This window comes from Odontesthes bonariensis, chromosome 9 (assembly GCF_027942865.1).
Source record: "Odontesthes bonariensis isolate fOdoBon6 chromosome 9, fOdoBon6.hap1, whole genome shotgun sequence".
In the NCBI taxonomy this organism is placed as follows: domain Eukaryota; kingdom Metazoa; phylum Chordata; class Actinopteri; order Atheriniformes; family Atherinopsidae; genus Odontesthes; species Odontesthes bonariensis.
In genome coordinates this window covers 2,262,655-2,289,475 of record NC_134514.1, presented here as the reverse complement: position 1 = coordinate 2,289,475, position 26,821 = coordinate 2,262,655, and the positions used below count along the sequence as shown (strand labels likewise).

General features: G+C 40.2%; 1 protein-coding gene across 9 annotated transcripts in view; it reads right to left on the bottom strand.

Moving 5' to 3' along the window:
- Nucleotides 1-26,821, bottom strand: part of ltbp4 (latent transforming growth factor beta binding protein 4) — a 79,020-nt gene that overhangs the window by 5,203 nt on the left and 46,996 nt on the right. For 4 of the 9 annotated variants that reach the window (XM_075472758.1, XM_075472756.1, XM_075472765.1 and 1 more), the window contains 26 exons: nucleotides 25,912-26,088; nucleotides 23,782-23,910; nucleotides 22,315-22,602; nucleotides 21,932-22,204; nucleotides 20,615-20,746; nucleotides 19,721-19,846; nucleotides 18,796-18,915; nucleotides 17,962-18,081; nucleotides 17,130-17,249; nucleotides 16,298-16,417; nucleotides 15,662-15,775; nucleotides 15,369-15,488; nucleotides 13,781-13,894; nucleotides 13,586-13,705; nucleotides 10,133-10,258; nucleotides 9,222-9,347; nucleotides 8,432-8,554; nucleotides 6,749-6,880; nucleotides 6,530-6,676; nucleotides 6,014-6,337; nucleotides 5,242-5,313; nucleotides 4,998-5,126; nucleotides 3,094-3,234; nucleotides 2,344-2,496; nucleotides 1,802-1,915; nucleotides 1,528-1,699 (listed from right to left, as the gene is read on the bottom strand). In XM_075472758.1, coding sequence (XP_075328873.1) covers nucleotides 1,528-1,699; nucleotides 1,802-1,915; nucleotides 2,344-2,496; nucleotides 3,094-3,234; nucleotides 4,998-5,126; nucleotides 5,242-5,313; nucleotides 6,014-6,337; nucleotides 6,530-6,676; nucleotides 6,749-6,880; nucleotides 8,432-8,554; nucleotides 9,222-9,347; nucleotides 10,133-10,258; nucleotides 13,586-13,705; nucleotides 13,781-13,894; nucleotides 15,369-15,488; nucleotides 15,662-15,775; nucleotides 16,298-16,417; nucleotides 17,130-17,249; nucleotides 17,962-18,081; nucleotides 18,796-18,915; nucleotides 19,721-19,846; nucleotides 20,615-20,746; nucleotides 21,932-22,204; nucleotides 22,315-22,602; nucleotides 23,782-23,910; nucleotides 25,912-26,088 — 3,832 coding nt within the window. The remainder of the gene's footprint in view (nucleotides 1-1,527; nucleotides 1,700-1,801; nucleotides 1,916-2,343; nucleotides 2,497-3,093; nucleotides 3,235-4,997; nucleotides 5,127-5,241; nucleotides 5,314-6,013; nucleotides 6,338-6,529; nucleotides 6,677-6,748; nucleotides 6,881-8,431; nucleotides 8,555-9,221; nucleotides 9,348-10,132; nucleotides 10,259-13,585; nucleotides 13,706-13,780; nucleotides 13,895-15,368; nucleotides 15,489-15,661; nucleotides 15,776-16,297; nucleotides 16,418-17,129; nucleotides 17,250-17,961; nucleotides 18,082-18,795; nucleotides 18,916-19,720; nucleotides 19,847-20,614; nucleotides 20,747-21,931; nucleotides 22,205-22,314; nucleotides 22,603-23,781; nucleotides 23,911-25,911; nucleotides 26,089-26,821) is intronic. The other 5 variants (XM_075472762.1, XM_075472763.1, XM_075472764.1 and 2 more) reach the window with 5 other exon arrangements.

Here is a 26,821-nt window from a genome sequence, read left to right as displayed (position 1 = left end):
TACAGCAGGTCACATGTCATCAGTGATGTCACCAAATGCAAATTAGGTGACTGACTTTACTACGTTCATAAAACTTTGGGTCCCACTCAATATTTTTCCCATTTACAATCTCTATTTTTCTAAACTTAAGGCAAGGCAATTTTATTTATAGAGCACAATTCATACACAAGGTAATTCAAAGTGCTTTACAACTACATAAAATCACAAGAAGACAATAAAATCATTTAAAAAAAATAATAATAATTTTTTAAAAATTAAAAAAAATTAAAAACCCATTAAAAATAATCATTAATTAATTAATTTAAGAGTGAAGAGTGCAGATAAAATACTTTCAGGTGTCATATGCAAAGCTAAATAGAATTGTTTTCAGCCTGGATTTAAACATTGTCAGACACGGCAGGCAAAAACAGGAATTTTTCATATGGTCAATTCTGAGATTTTGGGCCGGTCTACTCCTTGTATATGTGTTCTTTCAGCCTGCTATGAAGAAAACGTTGCAAACATAAATTAAAATGTTTATTTTATTACATTTTGTTTACTCGCAGCAGCACGTTTCGCTCGAATTTACCAAAAAGTTAGCATTCCAACGCGCCATGCCGAGCTTCATCCGTTTACTGAAGTCTGTCATGACCGGTATCGTTAGAAAGCTCTGAGTCTCCTGCACAATGATATGAAACCCAAATAATGGTACTTCCTTTCTATCAGTAACCAATCAGGAATGTCTAAAGGCAGATTTATAGCAAATGAGAGAATCTCATTGGCTCGTTTCTGCTGACGTGATTCGCTCAGACGCATCACGTGGTGGACTCTGACGCTCCGAAAATCCCCCACAGCTTTAAAAAGAAAAGAAACCAACAATTGCGCTTTGCTAGATGCAATAAATAATCTTTTATTGTATTGAGTTTGTATTCTTTATTAATAAGTTTATTTTATTCTATATTAGTATTACTAAGGACCTGAGCATTTATTCTGTTTTTGAGCCATTGTTTCCAATACAAATGTTTTAAATTTCCCTATTTAAATCCTTTAAATGCCGTTTTCTCAAATTCAGTTTTTTGTATTTTTCCAGTATCAATATCTCAGACTATGGAGCACCTACTAACACCAAACTTTCCAGTTATACACTTAGCAGTATTCTGAAGATATTTACAGAAGGATTTGTTGATAAATCATTCCTGGCCTGATTTATGTGACATTATAATAAAAAAATATGGCGAGAATCAATGTTTTTTAGGCTATGGACAGTAGATTTTGATTTCCTAGGAAATGAAAGCAGATTTCCTGAAATCCCTCTGTAATTTACTTTTTATTTTGTGTGTTAACAAAATTAAATATGCAAATGTGCGCATATTTAATGAGATCATGCCTAATTTGTATTATTAAACGTACAAATTTCGAAAACGTTTTTTTTCATACTTGTATAAGTAATCAACTGAGGAAGTTTCATGGTGATATCTATTATTTTAAAATATTACCCTATTCACCTGTAGTGTCTCGCCTTAAAGGAGAAAACGGGTGTTTCCTCACCTGTAGTCAGAACCTCGATAGGCTTCGTCCGGCAGGCTGAAGGAGCCCGGCGTCCGCCCTCTGAAGCCCGACCTGCTGCCCCCTGCTGGAGAGTAATCGTCATAGTCGGGACGAGTGAATTCTCTGCTGGGAGCCAACGCCGGGGGGAAGAAGTCCGGACCGTAGGGAGAAACTTAAAGAGAGAGGGAGAAAAGGGAGGTTTGAGTAAGATCTGAGTCAAAGAAACTAGCAGCTAGAAGCTAACGGAAACAGATTTTCGGGGTGACGCTTAAACCTTCTCGTCCGGGTCCTGGTCCTGGTCTCACTCCGGTTTCTATCCCGGTCGAGTCCGGAAAACTCCCCGGGTACAAAGAGGAGGTAAACGATCTGCACAGAGTGGCGTAGTCTTCTACAGAGAGAAAGGAGGGAGAGATTCTTCAAGCATCTAACACACCTGCTCCTAAAATTATGTTTAAATTCAGGTTATGTGCTCAGAGAGTTGCCTTTCATAGGCGTCATAAAAGATGGCCGATCTGTGAGAGCTGCTAAAATCTGGATAATAAAAGCTGTTAACGTCCACGTTGTGCTCCTAAGAAGCAGGGTGTGAAAAACTAAGTGAACCCCTGATCCAATCAGGGCTAACATGCTAACTGAGGCCTGCAGAGTCTGAGATGTAGCTCTTGGGTTTCTGACCTTGGGGTGACCTTTAACCTTTAACATGCTAACTGAGGCCTGCAGAGTCTGAGATGTAGCTCTTTGGGTTTCTGACCTTGGGGTGACCTTTAACCTTTAACATGCTAACTGAGGACTGCGGGTGTTTTATTTGTTGTTGTTTACCGGACTCGGTGTGAGGACAGAGGGAACAGGCCAGCCCCCAGCCCTCCCCGTACATGCAGCAGCAGTCGATGAAGGTGACCTGAGCTCCGAGCAGAGGACTCTGACACATCAGGTCTTCGTTGACGTGCTGCCAGCACAGAGACAAGTTCTCATCTGGAAACAAACCAAAGGATTTATCTCTCAGAGTCGTTTCTACGCAGATGACACACCTTAAAATACGTCCACTTTATAGCTCCAAACTCAGGCTCTTTCTTCATCAAACATCGATTCAAGATTCAAAGTTTTATTTGTCACATGCATTGTTATACACGGTACAACAAGCAGTGAAATGACCGCCGTCCACAAAATACAAACTATTAACTACAAAATATAAACTAGGTAGAAAAGTAACATTAATAGAAAGTTAAAGTAAAATTAAAAATTCCTAAATTAGAATAGTAGAATATCAAATAAAATATATAAAATATATAAGCAAGATTAAAATAAAAAATGAGATTAAGAATATATACATATAGAATGAAATAGAGTACAAAATAAAGTAGGGTAAATTTATGTATGTGCACAGGTTAAAGTCCGAGATAAGTACACCGTGTGTGCAAAACCGCAGATTTATGCATGTGTGAGGTGTGAGCGAGAGTAAATCGTTGTCATTTAAAAGTTAACTCTCACTTCTCTCAGTGAATAACAGCAGCTGTGCAGAGCTACAAAGGAAAGGCTAACGGAAAGGCTAACGGAGGGGGCGGGTCTTACCCACGGTGAGGTGGGAGGAGTTCACACAGTTTCGCTGGGTGTCATCGAGCACCAGATGAGGCGGACAGCTGCAGTAATACGAACCGACGGTGTTCACACAAACTCCTCCGATACAGCTCTCCTCCTCACACTCATCGTGATCTGAGACAAACAAACAGTTTTATTTTAGGAAGCGTTTGGCCGTTAGCTCAGGCAGCTAACAGGAAGTGTTTGGCCGTTAGCTCAGGCAGCTAACAGGAAGTGTTTGGCCGTTAGCTCAGGCAGCTAACAGGAAGTGCTTTGCCGTTAGCTCATGCAGCTAACAGGAAGCGCTTGGCCGTTAGCTCATGCAGCTAACAGGAAGTGTTTGGCTGTTAGCTCATGCAGCTAACAGGAAGTGTTTGGCCGTTAGTTCATGCAGCTAACAGGAAGTGTTTGGCCGTTAGCTCAAGCAGCTAATAGGAAGTGCTTGGCCGTTAGCTCATGCAGCTAAAAGGAAGCGCTTGGCCGTTAGCTCAGGCAGCTAACAGGAAGTGCTTGGCCGTTAGCTCATGCAGCTAAAAGGAAGCGCTTGGCCGTTAGCTCATGCAGCTAACAGGAAGTGCTTGGCCGTTAGCTCATGCAGCTCAAAGGAAGCGCTTGACCGTTAGCTCATGCAGCTAACAGGAAGTGTTTGGCCGTTAGTTCATGCAGCTAACAGGAAGTGTTTGGCCGTTAGCTCAAGCAGCTAATAGGAAGTGCTTGGCCGTTAGCTCATGCAGCTAAAAGGAAGCGCTTGGCCGTTAGCTCAGGCAGCTAACAGGAAGTGCTTGGCCGTTAGCTCATGCAGCTAAAAGGAAGCGCTTGGCCGTTAGCTCATGCAGCTAACAGGAAGTGCTTGGCCGTTAGCTCATGCAGCTCAAAGGAAGCGCTTGACCGTTAGCTCATGCAGCTAACAGGAAGTGTTTGGCCGTTAGTTCATGCAGCTAACAGGAAGTGTTTGGCCGTTAGCTCAAGCAGCTAACAGGAAGTGTTTGGCTGTTAGCTCATGCAGCTAACAGGAAGTGTTTGGCCGTTAGCTCATGCAGCTCAAAGGAAGCGCTTGACCGTTAGCTCATGCAGCTAACAGGAAGTGTTTGGCCGTTAGTTCATGCAGCTAACAGGAAGTGTTTGGCCGTTAGTTCATGCAGCTAACAGGAAGTGTTTGGCCGTTAGCTCAAGCAGCTAATAGGAAGTGCTTGGCCGTTAGCTCATGCAGCTAAAAGGAAGCGCTTGGCCGTTAGCTCAGGCAGCTAACAGGAAGTGCTTGGCCGTTAGCTCATGCAGCTAAAAGGAAGCGCTTGGCCGTTAGCTCATGCAGCTAACAGGAAGTGCTTGGCCGTTAGCTCATGCAGCTCAAAGGAAGCGCTTGGCCGTTAGCTCATGCAGCTAACAGGAAGTGTTTGGCCGTTAGTTCATGCAGCTAACAGGAAGTGTTTGGCCGTTAGCTCAAGCAGCTAATAGGAAGTGCTTGGCCGTTAGCTCATGCAGCTAAAAGGAAGCGCTTGGCCGTTAGCTCAGGCAGCTAACAGGAAGTGCTTGGCCGTTAGCTCATGCAGCTAAAAGGAAGCGCTTGACCGTTAGCTCATGCAGCTAAAAAGAAGCGCTTGGCCGTTAGCTCATGCAGCTAACAGGAAGTGTTTGGCCGTTAGCTCAGGCAGCTAACAGGAAGTGTTTTATTTCAAATCTTTGATAAAGATTCAGAGCGTGAGAATTTCCCTCAGAGAGTGACGGGTCGGAGAAGGCGGGGCTTTCACATGGTTCTGGTCATGAGTGACATCATCACATGCACATTAGGTGATTAAATGAAGAGTGACTCAATGTTTTTTCCTTTATCTCTGATAAGCTGCAGCCTGTTGAAGCCTGGCTGTTAAAATGAGGAAAAAGCTTTGTGTTCGTGTTCGTACCGACACACTCCAGCAGCGTGCTGTTGTACACGTATCCGTTGGAGCAGTAGCAGCTGTATCCAGGGATGTTGTTGACGCACACTCCGTTCTTACACACCTCTGGCTGGAAACGCTTACATTCGTCCACATCTGGCAACAAGAGAAGAGGATGAAGCTGAATGTTGGTCTGAGACGCTGCTCTGCATTGGGTAAGAAGAACGGGAGGTAAGCTGATCAGGTGACCTCCACCTGCAGCTGAGCGTACCTGTGTAGCTGAAGGCTCCTGAACCAGGCGTCACATAGCCCCTCCCACTGGGACACAGCGTCAGAAACTCAGCTGGAACACAGAGAAATGTTAGCGTTAACGTTAGCCAGAGAACGAATCCAAAGCGTTAGCATTAGCCAGAGAACGAACCCAAACTGACACGCTGTGGGCCGGAGGCAGAGGTCCACCTTGTATGCTTGGAGCCCCGAGCCACTAGGGGGCCCCAGAGAGCTGAGGTGCATTCAATCAAAGATTGTCTAGTTACTTTATAAACTGTCTCAAACAGTGGCGAACGTTCGTGGTGAAAATGTTTTCTTTGAACAGTTAAATTTAAATGATTTAGTCAAAGATTGTCTAGTTAACATGCCATTCTATAATTCCATAATTGCATTGTTGACTTCGTCAAACTCACGTAGAGTTCCACTGTAGGCTATGTTCGCGGAGAACTAGCCCCTCAGAGTGTTTGCGATTGTTGGCAACGTTCGCCGGAAATACAAGGCTAGTGGAAAAAACCATACTTATGAAATCGTGAACAGCTTTACTTGTCACAAAGAATCTTTAAATTAACACAATTATTATTGGATGGCCAGCTACACCCGGTAGATAAATAGCAACAGGCGAATATAAGTGCCAACGTAGATAACCTATCAAGGATCATTTTTCGTTGGTGTCAGATGTTTTGGTGACGAACACTGGTCGGTAGGGCCCCCTAGGATTTTTTTTGCTTGGGGCCCCCACAGACTCTAGAATCGCCACAGGCCGGAGGTCTCACCTGTGTCCACAGGCGGGCAGGTGAGGTGCTGGCAGCCCAGGCCCCAGCCCTCCCCCACCGTGCAGCAGCACTCCTGCTGGCTGGTGTTGGCGGCCAGCAGGCTGCAGGCGTCCAGATCAGCCAGGTTATAGTAGCACTCCCTCAGCTCACCTGGACGGGCTGCGGGGAGGGGACGCAGCACCGGGGGGAGCTGCACCGCGCCGACACGGAAGGGGGAAGAAGAAGAAGAAGAGGAAGAAGAAGAAGAGGAAGAGGAAGAGGAAGAGGAGGAGGAAGAGGTAGAAGAAGAGGAAGAATGGTGGAGGCTGGGAACCGTCTCTGCTCCTGGTGAAGAGAGGAGAAAAAAAAAAGATCGACTTTACTTCCTGGTTTGGGTTCAAATTAAGTGCTGACTGATACGGTTCTGTCCTCTACATGAATCGTCTTTTGGGACATAAATTAACGGTTTTAGCTGTTTTAACTTAAGGTCAAAGTTCCCGGTGACATCACAGCTGATGTTGTGGGCGCTGTGCTGACCTTGTGGCGGCGCTGGGCTGACACACTGTCTGGTCGTAGCGTTGAACACGTCTCCGGCTCGGTCACATTTACACCTGAAGCTTCCCTCCACGTTCTCGCAGCGAGCTGAGCCGCACACGCCCGGCTGGGACGCACACTCGTCCTCATCTGAGAGACAACACACGGTTTTATTCGTGGTAACGTTCAGGCGTAAACTGAACATGTGTGCGTCAGACTCACCTGCACAGCGGCCGTCCTGGGTCACCTGGAAACCCGGCTCACAGGAAGTAAGGCAGAGGTACGAACCAATCGTGTTCTCACACCGCTGCGACCCGCAAACCGAACCGCCGGAGGAGACGCACTCGTCAACATCTGAGAGACAAACAGAGACACCGTTAGCTGAGTCAGAGTCAGAGGTCGGTAGTAACGAGTTACATTTACTTGAGTAAGTTTTTTAAAACATTATACTTCTAGGAGTAGTTTTAAATCTCTATACTTTTTACTTTTGCTTGAGTAGATGTGTGCAGCAGAAACTGTCCTCTTACTCCGCTACATTAGGCTACAATGAGCTGGTTACTTCTCTTCTTACCTCTTTGGTATTCTACGCCTCATTATTTTTATCCCCCCGCGTACGCCTCATTTTAATGTTTTATTCTGACAGAGAGAGAGACTTCCGCCAAAGGCTCTACCACCTGACTGTGTTCCACCAATCAGACGTAGCCGTGCAGTCTGGTCACGTGACCATACTCAATCTCAGCGGCGGGACGGGTTAGCTTTAGCAGTAGTAGCAAACAAACAAAGAAACAGATAGGTGTTGCTGCTGTTGGCCCAAGCCTTATCAGAAATGGGCTCCATGGAAGGGTGCCATAAAGCATAACTCAGCCATAAAGCATAACACAGACCTCATTCAAAGTTTATATGCGACAGGAGACTCTCGGCTTTAACTGAACCAAAGGGTTTGTTGATACATTATACAGCTTGACACAACGGCAGTTTACGTTTTAGGAAGACTACATCTCAGCTGAGGTGTCTCTCCCACTCTGCTTCTCACTCTAAATTCGATACTGCACCAATTCCTCGAACAAATGTCTCTCATGTCCGAAATATCTGCCCGATCTGGACAAATTTTACTTCAAAACGTAGGCATTTTTGTTCTCTTTCACCCAAAGTCACACTCATTGAGCTCTGCCACACAGATTTCTTACAAATTGCCTCTGAGCACAGAGGTCGCCTCTCCATTTCCATCATAAACGCCTAAAAATCATAAAATTCAGGTGAAAAATTATTTTAAAACTGCCATAAAAAACGGGCCACACATAGTAGCCGAATGAAAACTACACCGCTGGCTTCTGCCGTCTCTTGGGGCGCTGACGGTTCAAGAATTATTCGGATACGACTTTTACTTTTCGAACAGCGACCGTTTGTTCGAGACAGTAGGATACAGTCAAAATTATAGTGCAATTTTAAGAAGCCATAGTGAGCGTACATGTCAGAGACACAGACGAGCCGCACCTGCTCCTGTTACCGGGGCAACGCCTTGAGCAGCACCTGCTCCTGTTACCGGGGCAACGCCTTGTTAGCCTGCTCAGTTCTAAGACTGCTTATGAGGGAGGAGCCAAGATGGCTGCCATGTTAACACAGCTTCATGTTATAAATCTGATTGCTCTTCTCCTTTAAACTGATAGTGAGGGGAAGTTTAAAAATACCCACAATGCAATGGGAAAATGCATTGAAAAGCACTTAACGAGCCCCAAAATGCATTTTGAAAATGCCATAAAAGCTGTAATTTAAACAGGACCTTGATAAAAATGTTTACATGGAGAAATATAAAGAAATGAGGCTGATCAGTACTGACAGTGTGGAGCAACTTCACTCAACTAACTCATGTTGACTTTGAATTTGAGATGTTTGTGTTTGTTTTACCGAGGCAGGCGGTCTTCTCCGGGTTGGTGGTGAATCCGGCTTCACACTCACAGCTGAACGAACCTTCGGTGTTCACACAGCGACCGTCTGAACACACACCCGGCTTCACACACTCGTCCTCATCTGCAGAAACACATAAATACTGTAACTATGGAGACTAAACAAGTCAAATATACAGAAAAATACACGTTTTTAATGAGACTTTCAGAAAATATCAAATATAAAAGTACTTCATCCTGAAATAAACCAACAAATCAGCCAATTGCATTAATCCAAATACACAAGTTTATATTAATAATCATCAGACTGTAATAGAAGTTATTTATGCTCTTATTCTGAAACTTTATGCTCTTTATACTCAGTAGTTACTCTTTATATGTGTTACAATTTTAAATATTACTGTGAATATTTGTAGGCTTGATATTTTTCTGTGACATTAAATTCAGTTTTTATTTAGTTTGAACAGTTTTAAGATAAAATAAATTACTTTAAATATTGATTTCTGACATGCTAGAGCTGATTTAGACACATAAAATCAGATGTTTTCCTGATAAAAAAATTGATTTTTGTGTTAATTATGTGACATAAAAGCATTTAAAACCACTACACAGCAAACAAGCTGAATATAAACTAAACATTTCTAGATTTTAAACTCATTCTCACATCACGACTCTCTTCTAAAACAGGACCAGGACTCTGAGGACGGCTGGTTCAGGAGGGTAATGATCTAAATCTGATTAAAGTTTGATTAAACTATGAACACGGAAACAGAAGCGGTCCCGGGACTCACCGAGGCACGCCGTCCTGTTGGCGCTCAGCGTGAATCCCTGCGAGCAAACACACATGTAGGATCCAGCTGTGTTCACACACTCTCCTCTGGAGAAGCAGAAGTCGCCCTCCAAACACTCGTTAATGTCTGAGGAAAACAAAGAAAATACCCGTTTAACAGCAAAATAATAAATAATAAAATAATACAAATATAATAATAATAATAAAAAATAAATAAACGGGGATGATGATCCTCCAATAGATACAAAAAAGCGTGTGTTCCCTCAGGTGTGTGTGGTTCCTCAGGTGTTAGTTAGCCACAGAAACACAGAGGCTACGCTGCTACATGCTGACCGCTAGTTAGCCACAGAAACACAGAGGCTTCGCTGCTACATGCTAACTGCTAGTTAGCCACAGAAACACAGAGGCTTCGCTGCTACATGCTAACCACTAGTTAGCCACAGAAACACAGAGGCTTCGCTGCTACATGCTAACCGCTAGTTAGCCACAGAAATAGGATGGACACTGTGATGTATTGGTACTTCATGTCGTGTCCACCACACCACTAGGGGTGCCCTCGTACCTCCTATATGTATTGTGACTGAAGTAGAATAAACCAGTGTTTAAATACCAAGCTCAGATGCCGGTCATGTTTGTGTAGCTCATATCTTTGGCAAGATATTATAGACACATTACAGTTTGCCAAGAAGTCCTTAAAGGAGCTGCCTTCTGTGTGCAGAAGGAGAGATTTAAAGGGACAAACTAAGTGCTAAAGATGGCTGCTTTAATGGAGCCATCAAACATTATGGAGGGTTGTGTATATGTTAGAACTTCTGTCAAATTATTTCCCCGATTCTGTGATACCATGACAGATCCTCCTGTTTCTGTATGTGAGAGTTAACCTGTTCTTCCCCCCATCTGTGAGCCACTCACCTCTGCACTGCCTCCCCAGGCCGGAGGTTCGATAGCCGGGCTGACAGTCGCACCGGAACGAGCCGATGGTGTTGACGCAATCCCGATCTCCGTCACACGCCCCGCCGCTCGCACACTCATCAACATCTGCAGCAGAAACAACCAGGGGTGCATTTATTATGTTCTTATCACCCAAAAGAAAGAAGAAGAAGACGTCCTGAGATTAGAGCAGATTTAAAGCTGGAACTCTTTTCACAATGAAGGAGGTAATATAATAAACATCGATTTAAATTGGATTTTCCTGAAGTTAGAAAGGAGGACCACATGTGGACGAAGGTTTTTAGTCCCAAAAACAGCTTTATTCCTGCTGCCATCACCGAACTGGAGACTGAAGCTGAAAGTCGAGTCTGTTCCAAAACTAAAAGGACACGAGTCTGAACCTCGAGCTGTGAGGGAAACTTTCAAATGTCGGAGTTTTGTTGAAATCAGATGAAACATCATGGTTACACTGAGTGAAAAAGCAGCTAAAAGCGCTAACGGCACTTTGTGCTAATAAATCCATACACGAGACAAATGAACACTTCTACAAACGCTCAGAAACACAGAGTTTCTCACACAAGCAGCCATCGTTTGCATTTACGACCCCCTGTGACTATAACCCCAGCGAACGTTCAATCCCTCACCCGCCCCTGGGGCAAACCTCTAGAAAACCGACCAATCAGAGGACACGCAAAGCTAATCTAGAGGTACCAAAGAGTACCAAAGTGTACCAAAGAGTACCAAAGAGTACCAAAGACATTACATTACATTACATTACATTACGGTCATTTTGCAGACGCTTTTAACCAAAGCGACTTACAATAAGTGCGTTCAACATCGGTAGGCAAAAGAACTTCAGGTCACAAGAAATCATAAGTGCATTTCCTTCCAAAACCAAACAGCTAAGAGCAAAACTAGTGCTAGAGTAAGTGCGGTAAGTCAGATACCTCAGCCTCTCACCAACTGCACACCAGTCACAGCGGGGTGGGGATGCAAACCCTGGTTCGGGTAGGGGGTAATGAAAATATAGAGGGTGCCAGTGGTGGAGGAAACAATAAGTGCATAAGGAACTAGGACAGAGGAGGGTAGTTTTCCTTGAAGAGATGGTTTTCAGCCTGCAGCGAAAGATGGGCAGCGACTCAGCTGTCCTGATATCAGTCGGGAGATCGTTCCACCATCGGGGTGCCAGAACAGAGAAAAGCCGTCACCGTGTCGATCGTGCGCAGGGACCCCTGAGTGACGGGGCAGCCAGGCGCCTGGTGGCCGCAGAGCGAAGTGGTCGGGCGGGGGTGTAGGGCTTGACCACAGCCTGGAGGTATGAAGGAGCTGTTCCTTCCACTGCCCTGTAGGCCAGCACCAGAGCCTGAAACTGGACCTCAGCCTGGAGGTATGAAGGAGCTGCTCCTTCCACTGCCCTGTAGGCCAGCACCAGAGTCTGAAACTGGACCTCAGCCTGGAGGTATGAAGGAGCTGCTCCTTCCACTGCCCTGTAGGCCAGCACCAGAGTCTGAAACTGGATGCTGCAGCTACAGGGAGCCGGTGTAGAGAGCGGAGAAGGGGAGTGGTGTGGGAGAACTTGGGGAGGTTGAACACCAGACGAGCAGCAGCTTTCTGAACCAGCTCCAGAGGTCTGATGGCAGAAGCCGGGGCGCCAGCAAGGAGGGAGTTGCAGTAGTCCAGGCGGGAGATGACAAGAGCCTGGATGAGCACCTGTGCTGCCTTGTCGGTGAGGAAGGGGCGAATCCTCCGGATGTTGTAGAGGAGGAATCGGCAGGAACGGGTCACTGATGCGATGTTTGGCGAGAACGACAGTTGGTCGTCCAGGGTCACACCCAGATTCCTCGCGGTCCGGGTTGATGTCACCACAGTCATCCATGGTGATGGCCAGGTCTCTGAACGGGCAGGCCTTCCCCGGGAGAAACACCAGCTCAGTCTTGTCCAGGTTGAGCTTAAGGTGGTGCATCGACATCCACCCCGAGATGTCTGCCAGGCACGCAGCAATGCGTGCTTCCACTGGGGTGTCAGAAGGGGGAAAAGACAGAATCAGCTGGGTGTCGTCTGCATAGCAGTGGTAGGAAAAGTTATGGGAGTGGATGACAGAACCAAGAGATGATGTGTAGAGGGAGAAAAGAAGAGGACCCAGGACCGAACCTTGGGGAACCCCGGTGGTGAGCCTACGTGGCTTCGACACAGACCCTCTCAGTGTGACCTGGTAGAAGCGATCTGTCAGGTAGGATGAGAACATGGAGAGTGCAGAGCCAGAAACCCCCATTCCCTCCAGGGTAGAGAGAAGGATGTCGTGGTTCACTGTGTCAAATGCTGCAGAAAGGTCCAGGAGAATCAGGACAGAGGAGAGAGAGTTAACTCGAGCAGTTTGGAGTGACTCAGTTACTGCTAGGAGGGCCGTCTCAGTTGAGTACCAAAAGAGTACCAAAGTGTACCAAAGTGTACCAAAGAGTACCAAAGACTACCAAAGAGTACCAAAGAGTACCAAAAGAGTACCAAAGTGTACCAAAGAGTACCAAAGACTACCAAAAGAGTACCAAAGACTACCAAAGAGTACCAAAGACTACCAAAGAGTACCAAAGAGTACCAAAAGAGTACCAAAGAGTACCAAAGACTACCAAAGAGTACCAAAGACTACCAAAGAGTACCAAAGAGTACCAAAAGAGTACCAAAGACTACCAAAGAGTACCAAAGAGTACCAAAAGAGTACCAAAGAGTACCAAAGACTACCAAAGAGTACCAAAGAGTACCAAAAGAGTACCAAAGTGTACCAAAGAGTACCAAAGACTACCAAAGAGTACCAAAGAGTACCAAAAGAGTACCAAAAGAGTACCAAAGTGTACCAAAGAGTACCAAAGACTACCAAAGAGTACCAAAGAGTACCAAAGAGTACCAAAAGAGTACCAAAAAAGTACCAAAGTGTACCAAAGAGTACCAAAAGACTACCAAAGAGTACCAAAGAGTACCAAAAGACTACCAAAGAGTACCAAAGAGTACCAAAGAGTACCAAAAGAGTACCAAAGACTACCAAAGAGTACCAAAAGAGTACCAAAAGAGTACCAAAGTGTACCAAAGAGTACCAAAGACTACCAAAGAGTACCAAAGAGTACCAAAAGAGTACCAAAGAGTACCAAAGAGTACCAAAAGACTACCAAAGAGTACCAAAGAGTACCAAAAGAGTACCAAAGAGTACCAAAGAGTACCAAAGAGTACCAAAAGAGTACCAAAGAGTACCAAAAGAGTACCAAAAGACTACCAAAGAGTACCAAAGAGTACCAAAAGAGTACCAAAGAGTACCAAAAGAGTACCAAAGAGTACCAAAGACTACCAAAGAGTACCAAAGACTACCAAAGAGTACCAAAGACTACCAAAGAGTACCAAAGAGTACCAAGTGTACCAAAGCTAACCAAAGCTAACCAAAGAGCGTACCTGTGCACTGTCCGCTGGTCAGAGTGTATCCCGGACGACAGGACACACACCTGTAGGATCCCACAGAGTTCACACACATCTGTCCAGGACACTGAGACGGCTCTGCACACTCGTTGACATCTGAACACACACACAGAGCGTTAACCCCCCGTTTACCCGTCAGGTTTTGATCATTCACCAGATTAGAGCGTTTACCTGTACAGGTGTTGTTCTGGAGCTTGTAACCATGGCGACAGACGCAGCGGAAGCTCCCGGGTGTGTTTTCACAGCGACCGTTGGAGCACGGAGCCTGACGACACTCATCGATATCTGCAGAGATGGAACAGAAAGGGGAACCTCTGATTCATTCACCTGGGAATTACTGCAGGTGTTTCCAGGTAACCAACATTCAGTTCAATTAAAGGTAACTTGAAACAGCCGGCGGCACGTTGGTGTGCCGGTCAGCACCGTCGCCTCCGAGCAAGATGATTCCTGGTTTGAATCCTGGCTGATACCTTTCTGTGTGGTTAACTGGTTTCTCTAAAGTGTCCGTAGAGTGTGAGCGTGACCTGTCCAGGTTTGCCCCGCCTCTCACCCAATGACAGCTGGGATAGGCTCCACCCCCCGTGACACTAGCTTTGTTCAAAACCGCCTACTTCTCCTACTAACTTGAACTTTTTTTAAGTTCCCGGATGCATCCTAGATTCTCCTAAATGTTGGGTATGCATCATGAGGTTACTACTCATACTCAAACTACCCAAGATGCAACGTAACGTGACGTCGCCGATCGTCATTTCCTGTCAAAACGGCAGTTTCAAGCTAGCTACAACGAGGGTAGGTTCACTTCCTGTTTTCAAAACAAAAGCACCAATTGTATCCTAATGGCTTTCCCTATGATAAAAGGCAACGGGTATTTTATTTTGTGAAAATAACCGGAAGTGCGTTAGCTCACTGCGGCTAGCTTTAGTAGCGCCGTATTCGTGGGAACAAAATTGTAAATAGCCGGTATTTTGTCAGGTTTTCAACACGTTGGGGATCTAAACGACTACTTTCTCACCTGAAAATGTTTCAAATGTTGCTAAAGTTTACAGAGTTTAGAGCTTAAGGGAAATCAGCTTCAGGCCGGCTGATTTCGGCTCGGGCAGGAGCGAAATGCATTGTGGGTAAACGCTCTGCATACTGTCTGATTGAATGAGTATGCCGTTTGCAAGTATGTAGTATGTAGTATGCGGTTTCGAACACAGCCACTGAGTTGGATACCTTGAAACAGAAAGTGTCCATAAGGGATGAATTTCAGCCCCATAATATGCTAATTACCAGTTTTCACCACTTTCAGGCCATCTTTAGGTTTGATTCTAACCTAAATACTATGGAAACATTGTTCTATATTACCTCATTACAACTGGATTATTATTACCATATTACCAGATTCCTCATCAAAATATTGCAGCTATACAATCATTTTATTTTAAGTAGGTTACCATATATTACTTTAGTAATAACATATTACCTTGCCATGACCTCACATCTGGCCAGATGTGACTGAATGTAAGGTCATAGCGTTGGCTGCGGTAGAAATGGAGGAAAGTTTTGGAGACGAGCTTCAAGAGAAAGTCCGTAACTCCCCGCATCTTAATCTTGTCTTTAATCAGTTCCACTGTGGAAACATTGGGTGCACACGGCGGGTTTTTCCCCATCTGAGTCATCTGTTTCCACCAGAAATGTTAGAAAGCTGGAAGGCTAAGCTAAATGTGGCTAACGCTCGTTAAACACCACAGTGCTGTGATCAGGTGAGCGGCGTTACCTGTGCAGAGCCCGTTGAGCAGCCCGTACCCCGGCTGGCAGGACGCGCAGCGGTACGAGCCCAGCGTGTTGACGCACTCCTGACTAGGACACTGCATAGGGTCCACACACTCATCCACATCTGGAACACACAGGTGAAATCAAAAATAACAAAAATGATAATTATCAATAAAATCAATGCTGAGCCGTTAATAAAGACCTGATGACTCAGCAGGTGATGAAGGCTCAAATATTCAATCACAACTGGACGAGCAGATCTGTTTTCATGCAGGTGGCGCCATCATGTGTCTGTACCTGTGCAGGTGTTGCCAACCAGCTTGTAACCAAGGCGACAGACACACCTGTAGCTGCCCGGCGTGTTGTCACAGCGACCGTCTCTGCAGGGATTCTGCTGACACTCGTCGATGTCTGAGAGTTCACGACAAAACGTATAATAAAATATATAATTTAATATTTCATAATGTTTTCAAATTTTTTATCTAATTATTGTTATCATTATTATTATTATTGTTAATATTTAATTATTGTTGTTATTTCATTAATCTCGTAAAAAAACACAATGTAATCAATAAAAACTGATTTTAGGACATATTCTAATCATATTTTCTCAACAGATTTGAAGATATAAAGTAAAAAACATTTTCCAGATATTTTTATTGTTAATCTTAAAATATTCTTAAAATATTTTTATAATTATTTTGGGACATTATATAGCAAAAAAAACATTTTCTATATATTTTTTAAAACAATATTTTTAACATTTTATTCTTACATTTTCCTGATTTTTTAACGATATATTTATCAAATATATTCTAGACTTTCTTTACAACTTTCAGGCAAACAAAACAATTCACATCCAATTATAAGCAAATAATAAGTAGACACAACGAGAAACATTTCAACAAACCAACAACAGGAAGTGGGCGTCACCTTGGCAACCGTTCTGCTGGCTGTTGCTTCTGTATCCAGAGGGACAGACACACCTGTAGCTGCCCGGCGTGTTGTCACAGCGACCGTCTCTGCAGGGATTCTGCTGACACTCGTCGATGTCTGAGAGTTCACAACAAAACGCACAAATGTATAACTCAATATTTCATCATGTTTTCAAATTGTTTATCTAATTATTGTTATCATTATTATTATTAATATTTAATTATGTTGTTATTTCATTAATCTCCTAAAAAAACAACGTAATCAATAAAAACAGATTTTAGGACATATTCTAATCATATTTTCTCAACAGATTTGAAGATATAAAGTAAAAAACATATTTCAGATATTTTTATTGTTAATCTTGAAATATTCTTAAAATATTTTTATATTTCTTTTTGGACATTATATTATATAGAAAACTTAAATATTTTCTATATATTTTTTAAAACAATATTTTTACATATTATTCTTACGAAACATTGTCATTTCAATAATTATTCATCTAAATATAAAGTAAAAAAAGGTATTTCAGATGTTTTTTATTGTTAATCTTGAAATATTCTGAAAATATTGTTTTATTTATATTTTTAATTTATTTTCTTGTAATTTTATTATATAGATAACAACAAAATATTTCCTATATTTAAAAATTTTTTTTTTACTATTCTAATATATTTAACTCATTTACAAACACTATCTTACTATTAAGTATCACATAACACACAAATCACATGCAATTATATGTTATATTATGTATATTCATTAGCGAATAATAAGTACATACAACAAGAAACATTTCAATAAACCAACAACAGGAAGTGGGCGTCACCTTGGCAACCGTTCTGCTGGCTGTTGCTTCTGTATCCAGAGGGACAGACACACCTGTAGCTCCCCGGCGTGTTGTCACAGCGACCGTCTCTGCAGGGATTCTGCTGACACTCGTCGATGTCTGAGAGTTCACAACAAAACGCACAAATGTATAACTCTATATTTCATCATGTTTTCAAATTGTTTATCTAATTATTGTTATCATTATTATCATTAATATTTAATTATTGTTGTTATTTCATTAATCTCCTAAAAAACAACGTAATCAATAAAAACAGATTTTAGGACATATTCTAATCATATTTTCTCAACAGATTTGAAGATATAAAGTAAAAAACATATTTCAGATATTTTTATTGTTAATCTTGAAATATTCTTAAAATATTTTTATATTTCTTTTTGGACATTATATTATATAGAAAACTTAAATATTTTCTATATATTTTTTAAAACAATATTTTTACATATTATTCTTACGAAACATTGTCATTTCAATAATTATTCATCTAAATATAAAGTAAAAAAAGGTATTTCAGATGTTTTTTATTGTTAATCTTGAAATATTCTGAAAATATTGTTTTATTTATATTTTTAATTTATTTTCTTGTAATTTTATTAGATAGATAACAACAAAATATTTCCTATATTTAAAACATTTTTTTTTACTATTCTAATATATTTAACTCATTTACAAACACTATCTTACTTTTAAGTATCACATAACACACAAATCACATGCAATTATATGTTATATTATGTATATTCATTAGCGAATAATAAGTACATACAACAAGAAACATTTCAATAAACCAACAACAGGAAGTGGGCGTCACCTTGGCAACCGTTCTGCTGGCTGTTGCTTCTGTATCCAGAGGGACAGACACACCTGTAGCTCCCCGGCGTGTTGTCACAGCGACCGTCTCTGCAGGGATTCTGCTGACACTCGTCGATGTCTGAGAGTTCACAACAAAACGCACAAATGTATAACTCAATATTTCATCATGTTTTCAAATTGTTTATTTAATTATTGTTATCATTATTATCATTAATATTTAATTATTGTTGTTATTTCATTAATCTCCTAAAAAAACAACGTAATCAATAAAAACAGATTTTAGGACATATTCTAATCATATTTTCTCAACAGATTTGAAGATATAAAGTAAAAAACATATTTCAGATATTTTTATTGTTAATCTTGAAATATTCTTAAAATGTTTTCATATTTCTTTTTGGACATTATATTATATAGAAAACTTAAATATTTTCTATATTTTTTAAAAACAATATTTTTTACATATTATTCTTACAAAACATTTTCATTTAAATAATTATTAATCAAAATATAAAGTAAAAAAAGGTATTTCAGATGTTTTTTATTGTTAATCTTGAAATATTCTGAAAATATTATTTTATTTATATTTTTAATTTATTTTCTTGTAATTTTATTATATAGATAACAACAAAATATTTCTTATATTTAAAAAATTGTTTTTTTACTATTCTAATATATTTAACTCATTTACAAACACTATCTTACTATTAAGTATCACATAACACACAAATCACATGCAATTATATGTTATATTATGTATATTCATTAGCGAATAATAAGTACATACAACAAGAAACATTTCAATAAACCAACAACAGGAAGTGGGCGTCACCTTGGCAACCGTTCTGCTGGCTGTTGCTTCTGTATCCAGAGGGACACACACACCTGTAGCTCCCCGGCGTGTTGTCACAGCGACCGTCTCTGCAGGGATTCTGCTGACACTCGTCGATGTCTGAGAGTTCACAACAAAACGCACAAATGTATAACTCAATATTTCATCATGTTTTCAAATTGTTTATCTAATTATTGTTATCATTATTATTATTAATATTTAATTATTGTTGTTATTTCATTAATCTCCTAAAAAACAACGTAATCAATAAAAACAGATTTTAGGACATATTCTAATCATATTTTCTCAACAGATTTGAAGATATAAAGTAAAAAACATCTTTCAGATATTTTTATTGTTAATCTTGAAATATTCTTAAAATGTTTTCATATTTCTTTTTGGACATTATATTATATAGAAAACTTAAATATTTTCTATATTTTTTAAAAACAATATTTTTTACATATTATTCTTACAAAACATTTTCATTTAAATAATTATTAATCAAAATATAAAGTAAAAAAAGGTGTTTCAGATGTTTTTTATTGTTAATCTCAAAATATTCTGAAAATATTGTTTTATTTATATTTTTTATTCAATTTCTTGTAATTTTATTATATAGATAACAAAAATATTTTCTATATTTTTTTTAAACATTTTTTTTACTATTCTAATATATTTAACTCATTTACAAACACTATCTCACTAATAAGTATGACAATTATTTTTTACATATTATTCTTATATTTTCCTGATTTTTTTTAACGATATCTTTATAATATATTCTGGATTTTCTTTACAACTTTCAGGCAAACACAACAAATCACATCCAATTAAATATTATATTATATATACTCATTAGCGAATAATGTATAGACACAACGAGAAACATTTCAACAAACCAACAACAGGAAGTGGGCGTCACCTTGGCAACCGTTCTGCTGGCTGTTGCTTCTGTATCCAGAGGGACACACACACCTGTAGCTGCCAGGTGTGTTCACACACTCTCCAACCAAACACACAGGTGGAGACTGCGCACACTCATTCACGTCTGCGCACAAAAAGATACGAAAATACGCTCATTTCAAAAATGATTTTCATCCGTCTGAGAATAAACGGCCATGAAGAAATTAGTTTTGTTTAACATCAGCTAGGAAAATAAATTAATGATAAATAAATAAATAAATATGCATAAAAAACAGTAGAGAAGATGAAAGTTTTAAAAGTTTTAAAAAGTCAGTAAAAATTGACTGATAATATAAAACTTAAACAGTAAAATCATCAAAAGACAGTGAATTTATTTAAATCTGAAAAATGAAGGAAAGTATATTTTAAAAAATAATCAAGATTACAGAAACATCCCAATAAAATATTCTCCTATTATTTAAACAATATTTAAATTTAAAAATTTACAAACAAGGAAAGAGCAAAGTCGCAAACAAAGAAAATCTGAATTAATTTGTCAGAACTGAAAGATAAACCAATAAAGAATTATATAAAAAGAATAAAAGATAAGAAGTAAGAAACATTATATAAACAAAGATAATCAATTAAATTGATGAGTAACAGAAAAATAAGAAATATTATGAACAAATATGGAATAAAACTATAAGCTATAATAAAAATAAAACTCAAAAGATGATCAATATCTAAAAATATTTAAGATGTCAAATGTCCTCAAATAATTCAAAACAATATTTTAAATAATCTGAATTTAGAAAACTATCAAAAATATCATAAAAATCATCATAAAATAAACTAAAAATATTTACAAATATAATCAGAATCTGAATAAATTGAAAGGATAAATCCGCCTCACCGTGACAGTTTGTGCGCTGAGAGTTGGGCTGGAATCCCTGATCACACACACAGGTGTGTTTCCCACCTGGCTGGTCCACACAGCGGCCACGCCCACACACACCTGGTCTGCTCTCACATGCCCCGCGCACCCCTGCAGTTTTAAGAGAAAAATTAGACAAAAATCGGATTTATTTTCAGTTTTAAGAGAAAAATGACACAAAAATCTGATTTTTTTCAGTTTTATGAGTAACATTTGACAAAAATGTGATTTATTTTCAGTTTTAAGAGAAAAATTAGAGAAAAATGTGATTTATTTTCAGTTTTAAGAGAAAAATTAGACAAAATTCTGATTTATTTTCAGTTTTAAGAGAAAAATGAGACAAAAATCTGATTTATTTTCAGTTTTAACAGAAAAATGAGGAAAAAAATCTGATTTCTTTTCAGTTTTAAGAGAAAAACTATACAAAAATTCGGATTTATTTTCAATTTTAAGAGAAAAATTATACAAAAATCTGATTTCTTTTCAGTTTTAAGAGAAAAATGACACAAAAATCTGATTTTTTTCAGTTTTATGAGAAACATTTCACAAAAATGTGATTTATTTTCAGTTTTAAGAGAAAAATTAGAGAAAAATCTGATTTCTTTTCAGTTTTAAACAGAAAAATGAGACAAAAATCGGATTTATTTTCAGTTTTAAGAGAAAAATGAGACAAAAATCTGATTTATTTTCAGTTTTAACAGAAAAATGAGGAAAAAAAATCTGATTTCTTTTCAGTTTTAAGAGAAAAACTATACAAAAATTCGGATTTATTTTCAATTTTAAGAGAAAAATTATACAAAAATCTGATTTCTTTTCAGTTTTAAGAGAAAAATGACACAAAAATCTGATTTTTTTCAGTTTTATGAGAAACATTTCACAAAAATGTGATTTATTTTCAGTTTTAAGAGAAAAATTAGAGAAAAATCTGATTTCTTTTCAGTTTTAAACAGAAAAATGAGACAAAAATCTGATTTATTTTCAGTTTTAAGTGAAAAATGAGACAAAAATATGATTTATTTTCAGTTTTAAGAGAAAAATGAGAAAAAAATCTGATTTCTTTTCAGTTTTAAGAGAAAAATTAGACAAAAATCTGATTTCTTTTCAGTTTTAAACAGAAAAATGAGACAAAAATCTGATTTATTTTCAGTTTTAAGTGAAAAATGAGAAAAAAAAAATCTGATTTCTTTTCAGTTCTAAGAGAAAAATGAGACGAAAATCTGATTTATTTTCAGTCTCGATGACATGAATGTCAGAACTTTTGTTCCCTGACTCCTGTCTGTTGGTGCTGGTACTCACTCTGGACTCTGGTAGGTCGGGTTGTTGGGCTCATAGCTGGCTTGTTCTGCTGGGGGGGGAGCTCTCCGCCGGGTCTGGACCCGCGCTCCGGGCTCTGTGGCTGGGCTGGAGCTGGGAGCGAGTCCCCTCGGGCTGCTGGCTGATCGGGTCGGGACCCCAAAGACGATCCAGAGGAGGAACCAGAGGAGGACCCAGAGGAGGACCCAGAGGAGGACCCAGAGGAGGACCCAGAGGAGGACCCAGAGGAGGACCCAGAGGAGGGCTGACTGCCTGCTGAGAGCAAAAACCCACCCAGTTACACCCAATAAACACATATACAGGGACCGTTTTAATCTTCCTTTTCTATGAGATAGATTCAGGGTTCAGGTTTCAGAGAGAGCTACCTGGAAGCTGAGGTTTTGGTTGTGTTGTGAGTGACGGGGAAGAGCTGGACCGGTTCTGCTGGGTGGCTGGCCTGCCCTGGACGGCTGTGGTGGGAGGCTGTACGGGCCTGGCTGGGCTGGGTCTGAGGCTGGGTCTGAGGCTGGGTCTGAGGCTGGGTCTGAGGCTGGGTCTGAGGCTGGGTCTGAGGCTGGTACCAGCTGATGCAGAACTGGAAATACTGGTTCCAGTGGAGGAGGGTTTCTGCTGAGAGCTGTGGGTTCCACCACCACTGGACCCAGATTCAGGACCTGGAAGGGGGGTGAAGATATTGTTGATGTTTTATTCATCATTCAAGAACGGAAGCATTTTAAAGGGGAACTCCGGTAAATACTGACAGTAGGACACAGAGAGGTGCGTATCTGCGCTCCCTGTGTGGAGATAGCGCTGTTCGCTCAGCCTGTCATGCGAGGCTAATACGTGGTGGCTAAGGGGCAAGCGCTAACCCTTCCACGTAAAACGACAACTTACACACTGCAGAAACGTCACACCACTTTATAAACCATCCAACAATAAAGTCACAAGCCTTACCATCAAAACCATATGCATGGTTCTCACATTACTGGCATGGGGACGTTACAAAACAACTTTATAAACAGCATGTCACTCACCGGCTGGTTGTACGCTCGCGCATGTGAAAGCCCAAAAGATAATCCCATATACAAAACAATTATCTTCTCTAGAAAAACTGCGTTCAAGTATTTAAAACATTACAACAATACATGCCCAGTAATATTGTAATCCCTTTAACTGCTGGTGAACAACAGATGATTCTTATAAACACGTTAAAATAAAAAAAATCTTGTGTTTGTCCACAGTTAACTCAACATTAATCGCATGATTGTTCACAGTTAACTCAACATTAATCGGAAATTATAGCTTATAGCATTTAGTTTTATTTTAAATGTGCTGCCATATAAATAAAAGTGCCATAACATTTGGCAAAAAATCGATACTTTATCGGGAAACGAAGTATCGATATATATCGCAGTATCGATAAAGATAAGACTTTGTAGTGGAGAAAAAGGAGTCGGACTCACCTTTGTTTTTAGCTTGAGGCTTCTGCTCTTGGTTGGGTTAAAAAAAACAATCCTAATTCAATGCTAGGCTAAGCTAATTTAGCTTGTTGCTATTGTGATTGCTAGTTTAGAGATAGGTTAATATTAGCTTTATTGCTAATGCTAATACTTGCTAACCTTTTGCAAATTTAAAACTAGGTTAATGCTCAACCTGTTTGTTGTTTACAATAATAAAATAAATAATAAAACCTGCGTTAATGTGCGATAAAATATTTATCGGCGTTAAATAATTAACGAGTTAAAGCATTAATAACGAGTTAACTCGCCCAGCCCTATATATATATTTGTTATATATGTTTATATATCTCCATACAGTGCCGTCCTGCACAGAATGACGAGCTGATCAGCTACCTTTGTTGTCCTGCGGCGTCAGCAGGGATCCTCGGCTGCTCAGCTGCTCGTTGACTCTCTGGGTGAACTGAAGAGTTGCTGCTGTGTAGTGATAACCAGGACCAGCCGGGCAGATTTCCTTAAAGGCAACTGGAGGAGTAACAAAGGGAAGAAACATGTGAACGTCAACATCTGAAACACAGAAAAACGATCCCTCTGTTTTTTATTGCTGCAGATTGAGGAGGTGCCCTGGGTTTAAAGGGTGGGTTTCATCTCGTCACCCAATGGGCCCAAAGCGCCTCAGCTGAAGGGATAGATGAGCCCTACTTCTTGATCCCCATTAAAAAGAAAAGGGTCAAATTATCACCACTACAAAATGGAACGGGTCATGGCCAAACAGTCAATGGAGTATCCTAACATGTGGGTATGGGACATGTTGTCAGTACCCTTCACACAACATTTTAAGAAAACAAACAAAACAAAGAATATTATGCCATCCTAGATTCATTTTCCATCTAAACGTCTTCGATGAATGATTTTGGGGGCTCTAAGAACACCGAGGCATCCTTGAAACTTCACCAGATGAAGTCCTTTAAAGGATCCTTGAAATCGGATCAGTCTTTCTGTGAGATTTTATGATGTGGTGTCCTAGAAATCCAGCCGATAAGGATCCTTTCGTGACTTTGAGAAGCTCCTGTCATTTCCTGTCATCTACAGACAAACTTTGTGATGGATTTAAAGTCGTTAGCCTGGACCAAAGAAAAAAAAAAAAGAGATAAACACAGCGAGTTATAATTATTCGGGCCCTCAACTGATTTAAATATTTAATCGCGATTAATCGCAGGATTGTCCACAGTTAACTCAACATTAATCGCGAATTAATCATAGGATTGTCCACAATTAACTCAACATTAATCGCATATTAATTGCACAATTGTTCATAGTTAACTGAACATTAATCACAAATTAATCACAATTTCATTTAATGTTCCAAATGCACCTTAATGGGATATTTTTCAATTATTTTACCAACAGAGCAGACAAATCTGTTTGCTTTACGCACATGCATACATTTCAGTCAATCATATGTGTCCTTTTCCAATGAATTTAATTCTTGATCGATTGATTTATTAATTTAACTTCTCATATTTTGTTGTTTTGGGGGAGAAAAAAAGTTAAATGACAAAACTGCCTTTAAACATCCGGAAGCTGAGATTTTGCAATTTACGACTCAGAATGTTTTACTTTATGGTCGCCTAGAATTATTCTGGATTTTTGATGAATACTTTGTGGCCTCTTCAACAAGGAATTCATGTGTATGGCTGCACGTGTGCAGGGTTCTACGGCTGTGTTCGAAACCGCATACTATATACTACATACTACATACTGCATACTGCATACTAGATACTGCATACTGCATACTGCATACTGCATACTAGATCCTGCATACTTCATACCACATACTTCCATACTACATATTCATCGATCAGACAGTATTCAGAGTGTTTACCCACAATGCATTTCGCTCCTGCCCGAGCTGAAATCAGCCGGCCTGAAGCTGATTTCTCTAAAGCTCTAAACTCTGTAAACTTTAGCAACATTTGAAACATTTTCAGGTGAGAAAGTAGTCGTTTAGATCCCCAACGTGTTGAAAACCTGACAAAATACCGGCTGTTTACAATTTTGTTCCCACGAATTCGGCGCTACTAAAGCTAGCCGCAGTGAGCAACGCACTTCCTGTTATTTTCACAAAATAAAATACCCGTTGCCTTTTATCATAGGGAAAGCCATTACCATACAATTGGTGCTTTTGTTTTGAAAACAGGAAGTGAACCTACCCTCGTTGTAGCTAGCTTGAAACTGCCGTTTTGACAGGAAATGACGATCGGCAACGTCACGTTACGTTGCATCTTGGGTAGTTTGAGTATGAGTAGTAACCTCATGATGCATACCCAACATTTCAGAGAATCTAGTATGCATCCGGGAACTTCTCGCTTACTCAAACTCGCACACTAACTCAGAAAGTTAGTAGGAGTAATAGGAGAAGTATGCGGTTTGAACACAGCCACAGTTATTATGACAGTGGTGTTACATCTCACACCTGTAGGAGGAGCCAAAGAGCAGGCTGGAGTTCCCAGCCTGATGACCCACCTGAACCAAAGTAAGGGCACCTCTGGCAGTCGGGTCCCCAGGCTTTGCCGACCCGGCTGCAGCAGCAGATCTGTTTGGTGATGTTTCGGACAATCGGCATGGAGCAGGAGGACGGACCAACACCCGAGTCCAGGACCCGGTAACACTGACCCTTCACTTCTGATATCACACTGTGGGCTGAGGAGGACACACAAAGACGGGGATGAGCTGCATGGAAGGAGCTCAGAGCTCGTGTTTGGGGTCCGAACCGAGCCGAGAGCCGAAGTGCCGGCAGAGCGCTGCATGCAGAACCAGAACATGCTGTTCTATGGGTAAAAGAGACGCAGTCAGAAACAGAAAACAAGCTCTGAGGTGGACAGCCTGAACCAAACCTGTTCACAGTTATCTCAACATTAATCGGGAAGTAATCACATGATTGTTCACAGTTAACATGAATCGCAAAGTAATCGTATGATTGTTCACAGTTGACTCAACATGAATCGCAAAGTAATCGCATGATTGTTCAGTTGACTCAACATGAATCGCAAATTAATCGCATGATTGTTCACAGTTAACTCAACATGAATCGCAAATTAATCGCATGATTGTTCACAGTTAACTCAACATGAATCGCAAATTAATCGCATGATTTTTCACAGTTAACTCAACATGAATCGCAAATTAATCGCATGATTGTTCAGTTAACTCAACATGAATCGCAAATTAATCGCATGATTGTTCACAGTTAACTCAACATTAATCGCATGATTGTTCACAGTTAACAACATTAATCACAAATTAATCGCATGATTGTTCACAGTTAACTCAACATTAATCGCAAATTAATCGCATGATTGTTCACAGTAAACTCAACATTAATCGCAAATTAATCGCATGATTGTTCAGTTAACTCAAAATTAATCGCATATTA